Source organism: Lates calcarifer, linkage group LG12 (genome assembly GCF_001640805.2).
Source record: "Lates calcarifer isolate ASB-BC8 linkage group LG12, TLL_Latcal_v3, whole genome shotgun sequence".
Lineage (NCBI taxonomy): Eukaryota > Metazoa > Chordata > Actinopteri > Centropomidae > Lates > Lates calcarifer.
This window is the reverse complement of record NC_066844.1, coordinates 1,914,388-1,936,255: the sequence shown is the minus strand read 5'-3', so window position 1 is coordinate 1,936,255 and position 21,868 is coordinate 1,914,388. Positions and strand designations below refer to the sequence as shown.

The 21,868-nt window shown below is 39.9% G+C and overlaps 1 protein-coding gene across 2 annotated transcripts in view; it reads left to right on the top strand.

The window, feature by feature from the left end:
• Nucleotides 1–1,322: 1,322 nt before the first annotated feature.
• rspo4 (R-spondin 4) overlaps nucleotides 1,323–21,868 on the top strand; it is a 32,823-nt gene continuing 12,277 nt past the window's right edge. The window contains exons 1-4 of one of the 2 annotated variants that reach the window (XM_018702976.2): nucleotides 1,323–1,943; nucleotides 10,840–11,028; nucleotides 11,984–12,121; nucleotides 14,721–14,912. In XM_018702976.2, the coding sequence (XP_018558492.1) occupies nucleotides 1,859–1,943; nucleotides 10,840–11,028; nucleotides 11,984–12,121; nucleotides 14,721–14,912 (604 nt within the window). In that variant the 5' untranslated portion in view covers nucleotides 1,323–1,858. Of the gene's footprint in view, nucleotides 1,944–10,839; nucleotides 11,029–11,983; nucleotides 12,122–14,717; nucleotides 14,913–21,868 lie in introns of both variants that reach the window. The other variant, XM_018702975.2, reaches the window with a different exon arrangement.

Sequence of the window (21,868 nt, the reverse complement as noted above, 5' to 3'; positions counted from 1 at the left end):
CTAAATAAAGGGGATGGAGAGACAGAACAAACAAGAGAGGATAACATGCAACAAAGGTTGTGAGTCAAAGTCAAAGCCACAACACTGTGACCACATGGTGTGCACTTTGAGCCTGTGGGGCTAATACAATGAAATATACTATACATAATATATATATATATTCAAATAGAAAGAGCATTTTATTATGTTGTGTTTCATGTAACATGTCCACATCTGAGGGAGTTAAATGATTTGATTGTTTTTTGTTGTATTTGTAGCAGAAAGAAAAGACTTTGATCCTACAGCTGTTATTGATGTTTTAGATGCAGTATTTGTTACATATTTAACTGTTGTAGACGTTACATCCTCTGCTTCATGCTCACTGAACTAGGTTCTCAAGAGAAAATGCTTGTTAAGCAAAACACATAAGTAAATAATTTTCCCATTATAAATGTAAAAAATGTGTAATGTAAAATATAAAAGAACTTATGTTAATGTACAACTTATCTGCAACAGCAAATACATTTCAATAGATACCTAATCCCCAACTATTGTTTCTTATCAACACAATAAGGTAATGTATGTTGCAAAATTTTATAAAAATGTATCAGCAAATGGAATAAAATACTTGCTAGAGTTGCCAACTTTACTTAACAAGATGTATTATGTATTTTATAGGTGTTAAAGGCTGACAGGTGGCTATGAAATAAACCTACAAATTCTTTGCCGCACTTAAGAGAGATGAGCTGTAGATAAAGAGACATAGATTCTTTCTGACTACCAGACAGAAGTGTCTAATGTTTTATGTATTTTGAATATATATATATATTAGCAATTATCAAGTTGGACAAATTATGAGAGCTTGGAGAGACGTCTGTACATTTAAGGACATTGAGCTTGGAAGACTTATCCAATATACTTTATATTTTATCTTCCAACAGAAACTGCCCTAAAGGGAATGGCTATGATCAATTCAAAAGATGGATTTGACTTATACCTGCATGTACAGGATAGACCTGAGTCTGTCTAATACAACCTGTTCATCTCAGGCTTATAAACTGCAGACTTCTTACGTACCTGACTTGTTATCCAAACAGGCAAAGTTAATCAATTGCAAAAACATGGTAGGCTGTAATCAGATTTTAAACTCTCAGCTATGCTGTTCCCCAGCTGTTTTTCTTCCTTTCAGGGTGGTCAAATTAAGTTTACTAAGTTTACTCACATTTAATAGGATTGCCACAGAAAACGAAGCTGCCCAGTTCAGGACAAAAAGTAAACAAGAATAATAAAAAGAAGAGACTGAACAACAATAGATAGAGCCAGGAGGAGGGGGCTAAAGATCAAGCTGGAAATATGGAACCACTTAGGCCCTGAGAGCTCACCCTATAAAGGGTTAAAGATGGCTACGGGATAAGTGGAGCTCGTTTATCGCAAATTTGACAGTGGTAGTTAAATGGTAAGTTTTCCCTCCAAAGCTGCCAGTCTGGGGAAGCAGACGAGGCTCTCTGCTCTCCTCACCTCCGGTGATTCTGACTCTCTCATGCTCTTCTATTGCTGTTTGTGGTCGCCTGTCTCCTCACCGTAGCCCTAAATCTTATGCGTGAAACAGGACAAAGGAGAAGAGGATTTTCTCTTCTGTCTCTCCTCTCTCACCTTAACACTGCTGTTTTTCATCGCTGCTTTGGGCCTGCGAGATTATCTTCTCTACTTCATCTCCATCCATCCCTTCAGCTTTTAAACCCCCAGTCTTTGCCCTATTTTTCCCTTCTTGTCTCTTTTCTGTCCCTCGCTGTGGAACTAAATCTTCAACCTGACACCCCTGGAGTCCTTTCAGATGTCCGCAGCCTGGCGCTGAAGCGGGCGCTTGCCAGCAGCCCAGATGCATTTACGACTCTTTGCCATTGTGATATCCTTGCTTTGTGAGGTGATCAGGATGGGGTCTGGTGTCATGCAGAAGCAAAGTGGTAAGTCCGCAGTTTTGTTTTTTTTTTCGGGGGGGGGGGGATGTACCTTTAAAATGATCATCATTTCTGCATTTTCTACAATTACTTGTTGTAAATTCTCTTCAGTTTCTAATATTCTACATTATCTGTATGTTATCGTACACGGGAGCTGACTGGATTCTGCATATTAGACAAAATGAAAACATGCAGAAATTGTAAATGGTCATTGTCATTAAATGGACATAGAAGTCTTTCTGATATTAGAGGCAGAGTGAAATTTAGATTATTTTTTAGGTCAAACTAGAACTGAGAAATTTACAGAATTTATTACAAATATGAGCCACATGGTCACAGGAGATCATAGGTGTTCAATGTAAAGTGAATGAACAGGTTTCTCACTACAGGATCTCTCTTCACTTCATACCAATGTTTTTTAGAGTTTCTTAAATGAAAAAACTGGAAAGAAAAAAACAACATCAGTGCTCTGTATTTTATCTAATCAAGAATAATTGCACCATAAATGAAGACGAAAAGGTTCAGTACTTTGCTTTAACAAGAAACACAACTGTCTACGACATTTTACATTTCCTGACAGCTTTTCATCTCATTTATCCAAATCAAGATAGCAGACACTATCATATCGCTCTGCAAAACATGTCGACTCTGACGAATCTTAATCGCATTTTGTTTCCCCCATTAAGTTTTCATGTTTTCGTGTGTCTCACAGCTATGAGTGGCTGAATTGTCATGTCGCTCCTTGTTAAGCTCTGTGTCCGCAGACACTCCACAGTGGCAGGAAATTCTGCTAAGATACAGATTTGCAGCTGATGAATCTTTATAAAATCCTTCTGAAAGCCCTGAAGTCCTGACCACAGCCACACAGGTATGTGGTGACCCTCTTGCTCACCAGTGTCTGGCATTTCCTCAGGAATTCTGGACTAATAGAGGGATCCGGTCTCAATTACACTGTCATTTTGGCTTCCGACATTTTCCGTCTCTGCCCCATCAACTGACCAGAGGTGAGGCGTGAGATAATGATTAGAGGGGCTGCATGAAGCCTTCAGGTGTCACTGACTCTCATTCAAGATAATAGCTTGTGACAGCAAGATTGTGCTGTTTCAAATATAGCTGGGTTACCAAAGCCAGACTGACAAGTCCTAGATTAAAACCCTCTACATGTAACGCAACATAGTACACTAAAAACAACTGAAATCTTTCCCACTCATTAAAAAAGAGACAATGTAGCCAACTCTTCAGGCAATATTTAAAGACTTAAAAGAACAAATGTAAAAGAATATATAAAGAATCTGAGACAGAGTGCAAAGTTGTACAAAATTATATAATTAATGTTGTTTAAAATTACACAAAAGTATGACTGAGACCTGAACTGAGACATTTGAGGCTAATGGGTCAGAACAGCTTTAAGTTAAGTTTAGATCTGAAGGGTCAAATGCTGGTTGTGGGCACAACAGGTTGACCTGCTGTCAGAATTCATCACTTCACTGCAGAGATTTATGTTATTTTATTATTTTCTTTCTCCCTTTCATCCCCCTCTCCCCCCTTTTTCTTCATTTACCCCTCATACCCTTGACTCTTGCCTCACACACACCCCCCTTTCCCAGCTCTCCCACCCTTTCACCCTCTGTCGCATCTGGACTTGGTTCATTTAGCTGTTAACACACACACACACACACACACACAACTGAAAAAAGTTTTAAGTGTTTCATAGCGGGAAAGTTGAACCGTAGAAGTCAGGAGGTTGAACCCATTTTCATGTCCATTAGTGCTATTTGTGTTATATATAAGATTACTGTAGGTAATGTTTAGCACCTGTGACTGTTTTAAAAGAGAATTCAGAAGGAGACAAAAAAATTACTTGGATCAGAATTTGAGTAAAATGCTTTTGCTGTGTATCCAGAGACAAATTCAAACTCTGACCATTTAACACAATGGTCTAATCCATGTGAATTTAGATGAAAACACCTCTGTACCGAAACTGTAAATATACAACCAAGATTTAACCACTTTCTCATACAGTCAATTCATAACCAGTAATCACTGATTCATTGATCACTATTTTTAGTATTTAGTATGGCTACATCCAGCACTCAATAACTACATGTGTTTTTAAAGGAATCCATGTTACTCAAACTAAATAGAAAGACATCTACAATGTTATAATGACCAGTGTCTATATTTCCCAAAGACACTGCTGAGGTCAAAAACAGCAACGCAATCACCTCAAGTGTTCATCTTTTGGATTAATTATATTCACAATCAATAAGCCAACAACTCTGCTAAGACATTTCAGCATGAGGCCTTCAACAGAGCTTGTGTGACACATCACGTAACGACATGTCAACAAAAACATCTGCACCTGCAAGAGAATCCAGACTAACTATTAACCTTCTATGAAACAATATAGAGCAGCTACAAAATGTTATTATTGAACTGATGAGAAAAACTAGACAAAACTGCACCAGGAACTTTGAGGTTATACACGAGTCTCCTCCTCTAATCACAGACATAACCATTTCACCAAGCTACACCTCAGTAAAAACAGCTCATTACTGCACTCATACAACTGCAAAGAATCATCATCCAAGGTCTGCCGAGTGAATATCACAATGTAACACAAGCCACTCTATCTTTACTCTCTATACATACTTTCAGAAATCACATGGTGAAAAATGTGTTAAATAGCAGCTCATCTTTAACCCAGCTGCCCCAAATCGTATGGACATCCTCACATGTCTTTAGGGACCGCACATCTTGTGTTATTTTAACACGTCACCCCCACCTGGCACATTTTTCTCGTTAATGTACACATTACGGTGCATTCTGGGTATTTTGGCTCGGTTTACAGAAGCGGCGGCTGCTGTACGTTACTGGAAAAAAAACAACACCCTAAAACAGAATTCTTCCCATTTCTACCAGTGAGGCAACAGAGAGAAATCCCACCTGAACCCATTTTCACCTTTACCTTTGTGATCTCTCTGTCTGCAGCATGGAGTTTAGTGAAGTTCAGCTGAAGATGGTGAGACAAGATTTTCTGTCTCTAATAAGGTTTTCTGTACTTAATTTAATGAGTAAAACTTAGTATTAAGTAAAGATGCTTGCAAAGCATATTCCAGGATAATTTCTTATTGGGAAAAACAAATCTTTACATCATATATTTGGCATTTTCTTCAGTTGTTTTGCTCTACCAGCATCAAACCATTACAAAATATTTTATGATAAGACTTTACTACTTCTATTCTATATTTATCAAACAACTTTCCTCCCTTTCTTACCATCTGTTACCTTTACCACATTACGTAAATTCAGTTTTAGGGTGGAAGTCCCTTTTACACACTAGCATGTTTCCCTGAAACCCCAACAGAGCTTGTTACACCTGGTGCTTGTTAAAAACCCAGTGCAATCCCATGCAAGGTCAAAGGTCACCGTTTTACGCTACCTAAACCTGCCGCTCCTCTAAAAGTCCCTTAAGCCTGCAGATCGATAGCACATGTGTACAGAACTGTTTTTCAGACAATGGGTCGAGACCTCAAAATGAGGTCCCAAAGCTCAGTGAAATGGGTCCCTGGGTTATTCTGCTCTGTTCCTCTCCACACTGGACGCCTCTCTACTTTGTCCTTGTCTTTGTCTTTCCTTCTCTATCCTTGATTATTAGAAACTCTGGTGCAGCTTTGCAAAGTGCAGACTGACTAAAGTGTGACAGAATAGGTCACTGATTAATTCTGAAATACTGCAAGATCTGCTGGTGTTTCTCCACAGCATCAATTCTCACATAAACTTGTTATTCCAGCAGTGTAATAGATTATACTGTGATGGCCTCCATGTTTTTGCTGTCAATAACATTTCAGAGAAGTTTCTTGAGGTGTGTCCCAGAGCACATGTCAGCCCCTTCATACTTTACATTTCTAGACTGAATATGTCATAACTGGCCAATAAGGATCGCCCAAGTTCAAAGACTGCAAATGTAGCGAGAGGTGCAGCTTGTTTTTGCCAGAATTCAGAAGATGAAACCAGTCTGTCATTTTTGTTTCCCATAATCCACTGTGCGCCACTCAACACTAAGTCTAGAAATATCTGGCTGTTGTTGTCACTTTGCGTCTGACTAGCTTAGCTAACGTTAAGAGTCTAGCAAATGTGGAATTTTCAGGGGTTTTAAGAGCAGCAGCTCCACCAGATTTCTATCAAAATGAGCACATGTTCAGCTGAGCTGCAGGAAGACTGCTGCTAAACCATAGCTGGGACTTTTACATTATAGCAAACTGACTACATGCCCTGCTTGCCCAATATCACAGATCACAAATGTGTGTCAGTGAGCTTTATAATCTGTACAGCATACACAAAACTCTCTCTTTTAGACCCCTAGTTTGGATAAGGAAAAATTCCCAAATTTTACACTTTGGAAAATGGAAGAAACCTCAGGAACACAGGACCTTAGAGATGAATGGAAGTTATTTCAAGATAAATTACTAGAAACTAGCTGACCACTAAGGCAACTCATAACCTAAGGTATCATTTAACTTTGCTCACTTTCCCACTGCCACACTTCATCAAACACTGAATCAAAAGTTTTACCTCAAGAAACGATCAGGAGTGTCCATCATTAGGCCTGGTCTGTGGCTCACCTCATTTGCGTGGGATGAGCCATGCCATGTGGTTCTGGGGATCCAGCTTCTAAACCAGATGCAGTATGTTGAGTTTCTTAACCGGATGTGCTTCCTCTTCCTCCAACAATGAAGAAAGAGTCTTCCTAGAAATACCATTAAGTATTTAGAAAAGCTAAAAGTTCTGTGGCTACTTCTTTAGTGAATACATGGAGTTTTTATTCTTATGCTGTTTCCATTGTCAGCTACAATTTTAATAGCCATGTCCAAATAAGATATAAACACATGTCAACTTATTTTCTGATAATTAAACATTTTGAAGTTAAAAATGATGTACACTTTTCCTGTACTGTGTTTTAGTACTGTAGTACTTATTGTGTCAATGTTTTTAGCTAATGATGGGGGTAAGTTTATGCGATTTACTGGAGAAAATTCTGCAGAATTGACCATCAAAGATATTTGTAACTCGCCCACTTGTTACTGGATAGTGTCTGTAACACCTAACTGCTCAGTTAAAATTCCCCTTTGCTAGTGCAATATTGATCTGCAGTGGTCAGTTTTTGATGTGTGTAACCTAAACTGGTCCATTCTGGTTAAAGTCATACAGTCAAATCATTCAAATCGTAATGTTAGTGGTGTGTCCACGGAGACCCCAATGAACTACAGCATAACTATCTAATTCCACTTCAGCATTTCCTACATTTGCCAAAATGTGTTTAGAAAACTCTATGTGCAATTGCTAGGGGAGTGGCAGTAAATCTTCAAGGCAAGTAGGTATATGTATTTCTCTAAAAAAGAGCTCCATAAACAAACCTTTGGTCTTGTTTGAAAGATGATGTCAGTTCTCCAAAACTGACACTCTTCTTTTTTTTTCATTTGATGAATTATACTTCACACCCAGGAGGTCTCATAAAAATGTCTCTTTGCCAGCAAACTGGTAACCTCAGTGGGGTTAAGAGTTTGGTTAAAGAGCTTTTCAGCTAAAGTCCAGAGTATTTTCCTATCAAGTTTACCCTTGACAAAATCTTAATAATTCTAATCCTTAAACAACATGTGAAAATAATTTCTACAATCAGACAGGATGCTTTTTCCAAACTCTGCAGGGTTATCAACAGGCTGATAAAGGATGACAGGATCTCTGCTTTTACTTACACTGCAGTGCAGATTGTAAAAAGTCAGACTGTTATACCTTTTAAATTATTATTTCCTCTAATTTATTCATTGCTTGATTTTATAAAGACCAAAAATTAGGATTTGTCCTACTGAGTCAGATTTTTTGTAAGTTATTAAAATGCTTTCTTTACCTCAGTTCTCACTTTCACTCAAATATACATTACTATCAGTTGTAACTTGTTATTTCAAAGCATTTATTGTAGTCAATATTTGTTTAATTTTTTTTCCTCTTTTTTCCTTGCAATACTCTCCTCTCAGATGCAAATAATACACACACACACACATATACATATATATATATATATATATATATATATATATATATATATATATATATATATATAATTTGCATCCTGACAAATGGAGCTTTAAATCCTTGAATCTTTTTACTTTTCCTCTTTTACTTAACTTCATCCACAGTGTATTCTTGGTAGCCTGTAACAGACAGGGGACTAAAAACATTACTAGACCATTGGGTATTTTTTTTTCTGCATTAAGTTACTATTCTATCATCATTTATGGAATATTTTCTTCACGAATATATAGATAAAACTAACGGTTTCTTTTTATTTTCTCTATTTTAGCTAGCTACAGTAACTATCCACAGAGTGTTACTTAGTGCTATGGACCAGAAAATCATTTTCAACGCAAAAATCAACACTATTATCGTTTCTCCACATAATCATCATTATATGGAACAAGAACAGAAAATAGTACGTTGGATGTTGGACAGATTAAGCAGTGAGTAACTGCCTGCAGTCTGTTTGAGCTGACAAAAACATATAATCCCATGGACAAACGGTAGCCTAGCAACGGTTAGCATTAGCAGCTGAACGGCAGTTTCGGCACACATCAACGGCTCTACAGTAACTGTTAACTACTATTAAGAAATGAAATCCCAATGTAAAGTTCTATAAGGTTTTTTTGTTATTGTTGTTGTTTTTAATTTAAGGCTAAAAACTAGGTCAGCGCTGGCGTAGACGACTTATTAAAAATGTTAGCCCCCGGTGCGCCACAAACTTACTTTTTGCCTCTTACGGACACGCTGGTCCTTTCCGGTCGGTGAGGGGTCCGGCGCCAGAGTATCCCCTCTCAGAAGCTTTGTAATCCCGCCCTGAAGCTCCGTGTCTTTTCGGAGAAGTTTCAAAGTCAGTCTGTAATGATAAATCCAACGCTACAAGACTTCTAAGACCATTTTTTTCGGTTATTGGTCTAGTTGGTACTGTGGTTGTTGGCCAGTCCACTGCCAATCCCATGATGCCTTGGGTCGAGTGTGCAAGAGGCTGTGTTTCTAATTAGGCACGTGAGTGGCACCTGTGATATCAAACTCATTGTGCAATGGAAAAACATGAGATTGACCCTGGATTTACCCCGTTTTCGTATCTATAGGTCTATACGAGTTAGGGCATCACATCTTAAATATAATAAATAATGTGTAGAAGCTGTTTTATTTTGTATAATTGTTGTTGTAATTAATGTTTGTTTCACCATCCAGAGTATTTACACTTTTGAAATTTGGATAGAAGTGTGAAACTGTGATAATCCACAATCTCATATCACAATAAGGGAGGACAACAACTGCAATTCTACCTTCCACCCCACTCAGGTGTAATTTGTAAATATTAGGCATTACACCCAATTTGATTGTCTTCCAACCGCATGTCACGTGACTTTGGTACAATTATGATTGAGTAGTCACACCTGTAGTAAAAGTTACTCATAGCTCATGATGAATAATATTGCTGAGATTACAGACCCCTCTGGCACATTCAGGTCAGCAGAGTGTGTTCAGACAGACAGACAGATAGATAGATAGATTTGTGACCTTTAATGACCTCTATCTGTGACCTGATTACATGCAATGCACTTTCCAAGTGTAAACCTCTTGTTCATGCACACACACACACACACACATACACACACCTATCTACAGACACAATCAACAAGGATGCCGGCAGTCAGCCATGGGTACTTTGTGAGGATCAGACTCAGTGATTGTTCAGACTCACGCACACTCCCCGCCTGTCCTTCACCTCCTCAGCAGATTCAATCCATCTTTCCATCCCTCTTTACTTCATTCCATCCGTCTTTCCATCCCACCTTGCCCGTCTTTCCGTATCCCTCCTTATCCCCGGCGGATTGGAAGCATTCCTACTTTGTCTGACAAGTCTTGTGTGTATCTGGGAGCAGACATCTCCACTCGCTGTTATAATATAATAAGACTTACTTTGGCTTAGATGTAAACCAGACTGTCATGCTACCAAGACATGTGAAATCTATCATCAGCTCGCTGCACCAACTTTGTTGGCACTGCACTCATTTGTGTGCCAATAGAAAAAAAAAGCGCACTTTTTATTTTCCTCAGTATGTTTAAGGAGATAATTTATCATCAGTATTGTAAGACACTAAAGAACACACTGATGTCCCTGTAATCATTGATTTCCCAACACTGTCCTGTTTTGGAATAGAAATCTGCAGCCTAAACTTTATCAGTCAGCATTTAGAAACTAAAAGAAAGACCCTGAACTTAAATTCAGACTCATTTGTGAGCAAAAGTCTCAACAACTACTGATAATGTGTTTCATTATCATCTCAGTGATCTGTCACCTGATGTTTACAACACGACAACATTTTGTTTTGTCAGACAGTCCCCAATTAAGTGTGCTGAACATAAACGGTAGCTTAAACAACAAGAAATATACAATGACAGAGGAAATTTGAAGTTTATGCACATGGTAATGTCTCTAGATCAAGACTCCAGGTTGCCTTATGCAACAGGCCGTTCTATCCACAAAATGAATGAGTTTGATCAGATTCTACTTGCCTGAATGCCTGGAGAGAAACAGGCCACCCAGTCTATTCTAGTGTTAAGAGTTAAAGGTGAGCTATACCGAGGCGTCATGTGAATCTCTTTGCCTGCAGATCTATATTTCAAGGAGCTCAATGGTGGATTTTTCATGGAGTCCAGAAATTCTCTGAGGATTTGTGATGTCTCCTTTCCTTCCACATCCTCTCCTCCCCTCTCTGCTCTCACTCCATTTCACTGTCTACCTCACCCTCATCAACTTTCATTTTGATTCCTCCTCCATCTAACTGGACTCTCTGCACCCTGTTTTGTCCTGCAGCTCACAAAGACACATCAGAGGACTGTCGGAGCTGTCTGGAGTGTTCCCGTGACAACGGCTGTGTGCGTTGCCCCGAGCGACTCTTCCTGTTCCTGCAGAGGGAGGGAATCTCTCACCATGGAACCTGTCTCCACGCCTGCCCCGCTGGACACTATGGACAGAGAGGGAAGGACGTCAACCGCTGCATGAGTACGTTTCTACACAAAGAGCTGATCCTTCCGTCTGACTGATATCACATCTCACTCATATTAGTGCACATGACTCATTTGTCCTGAGGCATAAACCAGTGTAGGAAATGATTATTTTTTGTCAGATGAAAAGAATTTACAAGTTCACAGTGCCCATATACAAAGAGTTTACATAATGATTGATATGCACCTTGCTTAATTCATCCCAGACACACACTGTCTCAATAAAAGAAAAAAAAAACTTTACCTAAGAGAGCTTAATTTTTGTCTCATTCACTAAGAAATGTATTTGACTAAAGAGATGCCAACAAGCCCTCAGACAGAGCTGACAAGAAGTTTCCTCTTTCCAGACTGCAGCTGCAAACTAACCCACCACTGCTGGCATCCTTCTACCTGAAAGCAGCATTTATAACTTTTTAGGTTTTTTCTGATCTAACCTTAGAAAAACACAGTAAGAGCAAAGATAGGAACCTTCCTGATTGGTCAAACCCTTAATCACAGTATACAGTATACATATTCATATAAGAAGCTTTTGAGATTATATGAAATAGGGATTTGAACTTCCTGGAAAACAGTTGGTGAGCTCAAAATGTAACCAGCACAGCATCAGCTTCTGCCAGATGGGCAGCTTTCTCTGCCATCCTATAAACTGATACCTTACTGGTTTAAAGTTATAAATGATCTATCACGTCCCACACCAATATCCGGTTTCAGAAGGAAATACATCACATTAACATGGCCTCTCTTTTTGACCCATAGTTTTCTGCAGTAGTTTGTTTAATCAGCTCCATCTTTTCTTTCTATCCTTCCTACTCACCTGCATTTCACCTCCATGAAGTGAGAAATCAGGGCGACAAGGTGAACTAGACACTTTAATTTTCTCCTGACTTTAGCCAGACGGAGCAGATGTTCTGTATTGTTTGTTTGTTGATGTGTGATGGTCTCCCTCTTCCCAGAGTGCCGCTCTGTGGACTGTGAGCAGTGTTTCAGCCGGGACTTCTGCACCAAGTGTAAGCCTGGCTTTCAGCTGTACAAAGGCAGGTGTCTGACCAGCTGCCCAGAGGGAACGTTCGCCCACCAAACAGACTGCCTGGGTAAGTGAGACAGACACATTACATTAATCAGCCTTTCTGGATCACACTAAAACCAAAATTAGTCATAATTACACTGAGATGTCCTTTCTGACTGTCCACATAAGATCTACAGTATAGTAGTAGTGGTGGTGGTAGTAGTAGTAGTAGTATAATCTGCTGTGTACAGGGCATGACACAGTCACAGTCACAGTGGATGCTGCTATTGTTGCATTTGTTGATGCGTGATAAACACCAAATACATTATTAGAATATTTACTACCTCCTGCTCTTTTTCAGACATATGGTATTTGTTGGTTTGTTTACTGGGAATTCTTTTTTTTATTTTTTTTAATTAATTTAATTTTTAACACATGCTTGAAAAAAATCCTAATTTAATCTACTCTGTGTCATAACTCACACCCTCTTGTCCTGGTTATGACTGGGTTTTTGGAGCAGCCCAGTTGTAGTAAACATAATATCCTGGTTTCAGAAACCTTGATAGGCTCTGGGATCTCAGTTCATATATAGTGAATATAGTACATGCAACAAAAACTAGGATACTGCGGCATGGCAACACCTCATCCTAAATGTATGCAGCAGTTAGTAAAACAAACTTATCAATTATTTGATTACTAATGATGGACACATTCAGTCAGTGCACATATTCCATTGGTGCTGATCAGGTGTAGAGTGTACTGCAGTAGTAAGAGAATTAGAAACCTGACATAAGAAACCTGTATTCATCTCATGTACACAATGAGATGAATACCCAGGTTTCTTATGTTTCTTTCCACATACCTCAAGATAAGACTCACATACAGTGAAGCATTGTGCATGCCACATGCTAACTGCTCAGAACCCAAAACAGCTACATACACTTCACTGTTTAACACCTGTATAACCCTTCATGACCCATATCCTGTTTTAATCACTGTTTCAAGTTACTGTCTGTTAAGAACTAAAAGCGCACTGACCCCATCCAGCTGTAAACTGTGGGTCCGCTCTGCGATGGATGCATCACTGAAGCTAATCTGAGAGTTTTAATCAACAGCAGACCTGTTCCTGCAAACTCTGCTCCTTTTATCTGCCTCTCTGGCTCTGTGTTCGTTTCTCTGCAGTATTTCATGTGTGAATGGTTGAGTATTTCATTGCCTTGTGGTTTGTGGGTTTTTTATCTTGCATCAAGCCGATTTTTAGTGAAATAATGTGACTATTGATAGATTGCACCTGTTTGGGAAACTACACTTTGTTTCAGGAAAGACCGTGAAATCTTGAAGTAATTCAATAATTCAAATAACACTTTCACATGGATTAAATCATTGTTCTTAAGGAAGTGATATTACTAAAGTTTAAAACATTTTTATCACATTAAATACTGCTGATGGTTTAATGACACATCCGGGCTCCAAATTCTGCCTTTGTCTGGTATATTTTGTCTTGAAATATTTAACATTTTCTTCAGAGAACCACTTCCTGTCCTCCTCTGGGTCTATCAACACTTGTTGACTTATCTCTTTCTCTTCATCTCTTGTTCAGGTAAATCTTTTTCCAATATCCAACACATGATTCACATTAAAAGTCCTCAGAGAACTTTTAGAATTTATCTTCATATCTTGTTGTGTATCATCTTTCCTTTCTAAGTAAGTGAGATATATTGTTGAGCTCACTCATCATTCGGTGCCGTTCAGGACTCCGGATTCCCCCTCTGCTGTCCACCTGCACCATCTGCAGCTACCGTTGTTTCTTGGCATTGTTACAACATCTGGTTTTCATGGTGATGTTAAGGTTTCATGTCTGCCTGTTGGTACACACCTCAAGCAACTCGAGAAAAGACTCACTGGAAATCTATTCATTTCAAATCTGACAATGATAATGATGATTACCGAGAAACATCGTCCAATCTTGGCCGAGGTTGCTGCTTTTTCCACCGCGGACCTTGTGGAAAAACTTGCGGTGACTGATTTTGTGGGTGACATCACTCATCAGCAACTAGTCACTACGAGTGTAATGTCCCGTGTATTAATGCTTCAGCTGGCATTCATCTTAAATCCCAGCAATGTGGTTGCCAGGGGTCTGAAGAAAACATTTGTCTCAATATATTACTACCACTCCACGGGTTATGGTTGTAATTTATTGTTTTATCTTCATTATCTCCTTCTCTACATTTCTCTAATCTGTGCACTGCATGGAAAAGCACTTTTAGCCAAGCCATTATTTTCAATTAAAGGACAGGTTCCTCTTATAGTCTTAGGCCAAGAAAGGAAAAGATGTGTATCAAAAGTATATATTCAGTCAGGTTTATTAATCGTCAAGCACTTTCCACCTCATGGGGTCTTGACCTAAAAGTTCCTAAGAAATGTTCCCTCTTTGTGATAATTTTTTTCATCTTCAAGAGCACCGTAAGGTTCCCTGGACTCATCACATGTGAAACTGATTTAGCACTTGGCTTCTGCAATTCTGGGTGAATCTTTTCCAGTACTGTCTTCTTTTCAGGATCTGGTTTTGTAAAATAAAATGTAAAAAAGCCTGAATATGACTTAAGTTTTCGTTTTGAGTCTGATGTTGAGATATCTTTAATCAGATCATATTGTCTCCTCCTAATCCTCTTCTCTTTTAGAAGACTGTGACCTGGCCCCGTTGGGAGAGTGGAGCGAGTGGAGCATCTGTCTCCGTGATGGCGCCACCTGTGGCTTCAGGTGGGGCAAGCAGACCAGGACTCGGGGCGGCAGGACACCTGAAGAGAACGCAGCATCGCTTTGCCCATCCCACACTGAGACGCAGAGGTGCAGAATGAAGAAAAAGTGTCCCACAGGTGAGGAGAGAAGGAAGGAGGGGAAGGGCGGGAGATCACAGCTGCAAAGAGAGGTTTAAAAGATTTAACTGCTGTTATTTATGAATTTAAAATCAACCATAAGCAAAACATCAGCAGAAACTGTCTGCTTCTAATAAGCACAGGCTGATACAACTGGTCATCTAGCTGATTTATTCTTTATTGTGTTGGACTGCCAACATCTGTGGATTCTCTGCATTGTTTGGTCTTGTGTTGTGTGCTGTGTTGACACACTTGTGCACTTTATGATGCCAAGTAAGAGAGATTGGACCCTGTAAAAAATTCCAACATGTGCTACTTCTAATTAACACTCATAGGCTGATGTTAACAGTTTTCCCCTTCTTTCTGCAACATTAGCGTGGTGGTATAGAGTAGAGTTTCCTTACTTCTGGTCATTCTTGTCTGGATGCAGGCAAAGTTTCAAAAGTTCAGGATTCCTCGTCGGTGAGGTAAGGCCCACGCCATACCTGCAGAGCCAGAATACGCTCTGTATGGAAAAGATCATGCTGTAATGCCTTTGTTGTCTCTCTGACTTGTTTTTGATAAAAGTTGAAATTACTGACATTTGTAAGTTTAGTGATAAGCGAAGGACATGTGCACAAAATGTGATGAGGCACACCCAAACATGGGCAATAACATGATATTGTTGTTTCCCTATTGCTAGTTGAACTCCTTTCACTTCAGTACATCAGCATTATTTTCAGGACATTTTGTTTCCTAAACCAACTTGTGACGCAGAGTGACTTAGTCACTTTCAAGTTAGTTTTCAGGCCCAAGAAAAAAGGCCTGTCCAGCTGTGCTTCATTACAGCACTTCATTACACAGTCAAACTGTAGCATGTGTCAAATTCAGCACAACACTGAAGCTGGAGCCAAGTCCAGCTGACACTGGGTGAGAGGCAGGGTACACCCTGGACAGGTTGCCTGTCTATCACAGGACTGACACGTAGAGACAAACAACCATTCAGTTTACAGTCACCAATTAACCTGAATGTGTGTAGACTGGGAGGAAGCCCACACAGGCACAGTGAGAACATACAACTGGTCAAACTGGGGTTCAAACCCAGAATGTTGAGGTGAGGTGACAGTGCTACCCACTGCACCACCTGTGCCGCCCCCATTAGAAACGACTGGTGAGAAATGAATCAGTAATGGATAAGGTTTAGTTAGGTTTAGGCAAACGCCACGATTTGCCCAAACGTAAAATGAGGTCTTTGTTAGGGTTAAGGCCGTTTAGGGCTTGGTTAAGGTTAAGGGATCTTTTGTTGTCAAGGTTACAATAATAAGGGCTTGATTATGGTTAGGCAATGACTGTGATCATGGTTAAAATAAACCAACATTGAATGTTGGTAGGAATCGGTAAACAAAACAGTGATCCCCTGCAGCAAAGTCTGATGTTTCGTGGACTCCTCCATCCAGCCCCACACCTCCTCCCTCTGTGTTGTTGTTGGTCATTTGCTGAAACAACTGTTGTTGTTGGGTCTTTTGGGGGGGGGTGGACAGTCTTGAAACATCTGTAGGATCTTCTTGTAGTTGTGTTAATAGACTCAACGCTGCTCATCTGTTATGGTCAGTGCTGCTGCTGGCAGGAAGTGTAGAGTTCACCGGTGTTGTGAACTCGTGTTTGAATCATTACAGCACTATTTAGGAGCTTTTGTTTATGGCAAATGTAATATGACACAAACAGGGAACAAACCAGATGACGCCATACGGTGGAACAAGTGAGAGGCTGTGGGGGGAAAACCACTTCCAAAATGTTTATCTGTCTTAATAAAATGAAAAGCTAAGAAATCCCACAAGGGGTGATTTCTGTGAAAGAGATGTTTGTGACAGAAAGAAGAATTGTTGAGAGTTGATGAGAGGTCAGCAATCACGCTATTTTCTCATTCTCATCAAACTGTTTGAATGCATCATTGGCATCTAACTGAGTTTAATCCTCTGCAAGCATTCTCAAAGACACACCTACACACTCTTACCGCGGCTTTTTGTCCTGAGCACCATAAAAAAACAGTTACAGATGCCATCCAAAGACAAGCAAGCATGACGACGAAGAGAACGATAACAGCCTCCTGTACGTCCGCCTCACTCAGCTCCCCGTGGCTAAAAAAGGACTTGTATCTCTTTATGTTGGCCGCTTCCCTGCTGAGATAACATCTTAAAACATCAGACCTCCTGAGCTTCATCAGAGGGTTATGCGTTTACGTTGCTTCCATCCAAGGATATCCAGCCTCTCGGATTTGGTGTAACTCGCAGAAATAGGAATAATTGTGTCCAGGGCGTAATGCTCATCATGTGTTCTGTGTTTCTGAGCGTCCAGAGGAACCTGAAAATAGACTCCAACTGCAAAAAAAGAAAAGAAAAATATTTTGAAAGCTCTGTGTTGTGTAAATGCTGTCAGTACTAGTTAAAATTGTATTGAAGAGAACAAAAACACTGATTATTTAGTCCCCTATTCTTAGGCCCTCATCAGCAATAGAACTTGTATTGGAGACAGTGTCTGGCTCTTGTTTTTAACTCTGCATTAAATTAATGATGAACTTCATACGGATATTCCAAAACATTAAAAACCAAACTTGGCAGCGGTTTCTGCTTTCCCTCTAAAACCAAGTTGTTGTTGTGACCTTTTTATTGTTCCATATTTTCTTCCTCTTTACACAAACAGCACAAGAAGCTGTGAAACATTTTAATAGTGCAGAGGAATGCACAGAGCTGTGTTGTTTTTAACTTTTTCCAAATTGGTGAGAAAGCCAACAGTAATTTCTCTTTAAAGCTCTGCAAATATTGTCTTGTTTTAATGTGTGTGTGTGCGCGCTCATGTGTGTGCGTGCCTGTGTGTGCGTGCCTGTGTGTTTTCCACTTCTTCCACAATGGAAGGCATGTCATTTGAAGTAATTATCATTATCATTGTCAGATCGTATGACCGGTGGCATTAGCAGAGGAAGTAATCCGATCCAGCAGAGTCTGGTGCAGGGATCAGGCCCGTGGACCTAATAGCACACATCTGGGATAAAAGGGTGCTGTGGCATCTCCCTGACATTCCTCTGTTGTTCCAGATTAGACGGCTCTAGTCTTTTAATTCCCGCTCTCTTGTTGTCTTATTGTTTTCAGATGATGAGGAAGGACATGGGTCTCATCTCCTCTCCACACTCTCTCCTCTGTTTCACCAATGGCAACAGACTGTCATGGCCTCAACAGAAGGGGTTGTTGCTTGTTTTCCTGGCAATTTAGCAACATCTGACACACACAGTTGCAATGTTATGCTGTCAGGGAGTGTCTTGGCAACACAAATACATTTCCATTTGTATCCACGTTATCTTATCGCAGGTTCAAGTCCTAGTCAAGTGCTCAAAGGTGGGGAGTAGCAGTTGCAGGTGGTGCCGTCCTGGCTCTCTGCAGGAATGTGAACTGTGGTTTTGGTTAGAGGAGCGTGCTTTGAGCTAAATGCTAGCACATATTTGTCTAGAGTGTTAGCATGCTAACATTTGTTACTTTGCACTAAACACAAAGTACAGCTGAGGCTGATGGGAATTTCATTTGTTTTGCATGTACTTGGTCATAAACAAAAATAATGGATGAATTATGATTTTGACCTGATGAAAGGTCAGAGAGAAGGGATTAAAGTTCATCCCGAGAGAGACTCAAATGTCTAAACAAAATTTAATAGCAATCAATCTAATAGTTGAGCTATTTCACCACTAATGTCAACCTCATGGTGGCACTACAGGGAAGGTCGGTAGATCACCAAAGTCTTTAGGATTCATCCCTTTGGCACGATTAATGTCTGTACAAAGTTCCATGACAATCCATCCAGTAGTTGTTAAGATATTTAAGTCTGAGCCAAAGACAGACAGACTGACGTTAACATCCGCAGAGACACGCAAAGACACACAGAGACACACAGAGACACACAGAGACATACCCTAAATCACTGCTCACTGTAAGAAGACTTGACCTTGTAATGTCTAGCATCTATAGCTGATTATTTTCGAATGGTTAACCATAATGTTACTGTGAAAAACAGAAAATGTGTACCCACAGATGGTTTAGCATTCAGGGCTTCTCACACTGAGGATAGTTTTCACAATCAGCCCTCAAGTCCTGAGAGATTGTACCCAAAGACTCTCCTCGAGTAACTCCTGCCATATTTCACTTAATTACACCTGGCCACACCAGGAACTGCTGCTCAGAAATACTGATGGCTGACAAATCTGAGACTTCAGACATTTGTTTGGTTTCCTTGGAGTTATATTTACTCTTCAGGAAGAACAGGCTGTCACACAGATGATATGCATGACTTGATCCCTCTAATTACCAAATTATATCAAACTCTCTTGCATGTTCTGAGGCTGGGATCCAACAAATAAATGTCGGAGCGTTTACTTTTGAGAGCCCTGAATAGCTATGAAATCGTTTTGTTAATGTAACTTCTACAAGACGCCTATATGGTGCAGAGAATAGGCTCAATGCTCCATTTAATACTGATACTGGTATACGTGCCCACTCATTATAACATTACCAAGACTTTAGGTTGTGTGATGAGACCAGACCCAGCTGCCAAGCTGAAAGTTCTGAATTATTGTCTGAACATCCATGCACAAAAAAACCTTCATCTCTCTTTAGTGTGCATCTGATTTCACTAATAGTTTTCACCAAATATCAGGAAATAACTCAAGAATCCAGATGTCCAGATACTTGGTGTGGCGCAATTAACTTGTGACTTAAGAATAATGATTGATTTTGACTGCAAACCATCAATAATCTAGACCAGAACATGCTTTTTAAATAGAGTTGTAAAGTGTTAAATAGAATAAATCCACATCCTTCAGCTTTTTGATGTTAGATAGTTATGTTATTTTCGTGCCTCACTGTCTGTAGTTAGGTATTCAGCTCATAAACAAAGCAACCAAATCACTTGGCTGTAAATTTAGCCAACATAGCTGGAAAAAATAACAAGCTGTGTAATTATATATATTTTGTCCACGTGCTGATAACTCAAACAGCCTCTTCTTTTTTTTTGATCGACGCATATATTTGTTAAATGACTTTTGCGGCTGCAGACACATGTTTGGTGTTAGCGTGAAAGCTTATTAAGTTGTATTTATGGTGGTGATAATCTCTCATAGTCTAACTGATTTACTCGGCTCCCTCTTAAAGAAAGAGTGCAGCAGTGGAGCTCTTATTTAGGACATAATGCATTTCCTCTGCTATAAAAGTGAAAAAGGCTGCATAGCTCGTGTTTTATGATGCAGCGCAACACAAATGTAAACTGGAGGGACACAGCTGCATCTATGGTCGAAGTGCAGCAGCATGCATCTTTCTTGCATCTACATTACAAGAGGCTAAAACAGTGTGACTGAACTCTGCTGTCAAACGTCCATCCTTCATTATTAGTCCATTAGTGCTGCAGTGTTGTGCTGCAATAGTTTTTTAAATTCTGTAAAGTACAAATGGTTGGATATACAGTATGTCATAATACAAAACTGAAGTCCCTTGTGGCTTGTTGCCTGGCCATTACTTTCACTCTCTGAATCTCTCTCAAAAGCAAGGCTTAATTCATATAAGTGATTCCTCTTGGGAAGAGAATACTGCTGCAGCTGTACTTCAGTGTTTAATGTACTGAATAAAATAAAAATCAAGCACAGGCTCGGTGCAGTCTCACAGCACACTCATGGTTCTGCACGCTACAGCTAGCTGGCCAAACAACAAGTTCAAATCACAATATTAGGCTGAAAATGACACACAGAACAGGGCCGTCAGCTGGGATTAGTGAGTGTACTCAGTCCACAATTACTAATACAATACTAACAGGAAATGACCTAAGGTGTGCACTGACTTGTGAAATCTTTTTTAAAAAATACAATTCACATCTTATTTGTAAGAACATCAGTGAATCTGAGGTTTGGAAGACTACTGCCAAACTTTTTCACTCAAAGAAGTAAACTGCAGAGCTGATCAACTCATCTCCTTCTACCTTAGGCCACGACTTTATCAATCTGTCTGAGACAATGGGCAACATCAGCCTTCCTGCGGTCATCCACTGAATGTGGATTTAAACTTGCCCAGTTCTCACCCTGCCCACCTGGTTTGGCCCCTCAGACTACTACCTCTTCCCCACGATGAAGCCCGCCATTTTGACAGTGATGGTGACGTCATTGCTGCTGCAGACCATCTTCTCAGACAGAGCTGACCTGAAACAGAAAAACCACAAAAGTTATTAACCTCAAACTTTCTGCATGATCATTCAAAGAGTTGAACTGCACACGCATGTAATGAGAGCTCATTAACTCCTCTCCTTCTACGTTAGGCTACAAACTTATCAATCATCCCTCAAATGAGTCAAGCGCCAAAAGTCGTTGCTCTGAAGCGCGACAGCTTCCAGTACAGCTGACATCCACCAACAGGTTCTTAGGCTGCAGCCATGGAAGCTTCCTGCTGGCCACAACTCTGAGCAGCATTTTTGGTTGATGCTCTGTTGGACTTGTTGTCTCAGTGAGTGTTCAAATGTTCAAAGCCATGGTCACATGCTAACAACACCACAACCTTTGTCAAAAATAATTAGCATACAGCGAAATAAACTCTCCAGTTGTTTTAAAAATGATTGGTATTCACTACCAGTTGGAAGATATTACATTGCATGTGAGGTTTTATTTGTGAAATGGCCGTCTGCAGTATGTCATCCCTGCTCTCGTGCATATATTTTGTATAACTTGTTTACAAGAGTGTCTCCCACAGCCAGAAACACGAGTGAACCATTTTCCAGTCTCCAACAAGTGACACTTTCTGGAGCAGCTCCATTACTGATGAATAGAGACCACGTGTGACTTTATCAGCGCTATTTTTGCTGGGGAAACCCAGTGATATTAACCAGATTGTTTTTTATGGGGATGTGAGATCATTTTCTTGTCTGGCACTGTTAGCACCACACACAATTCAGCTAAT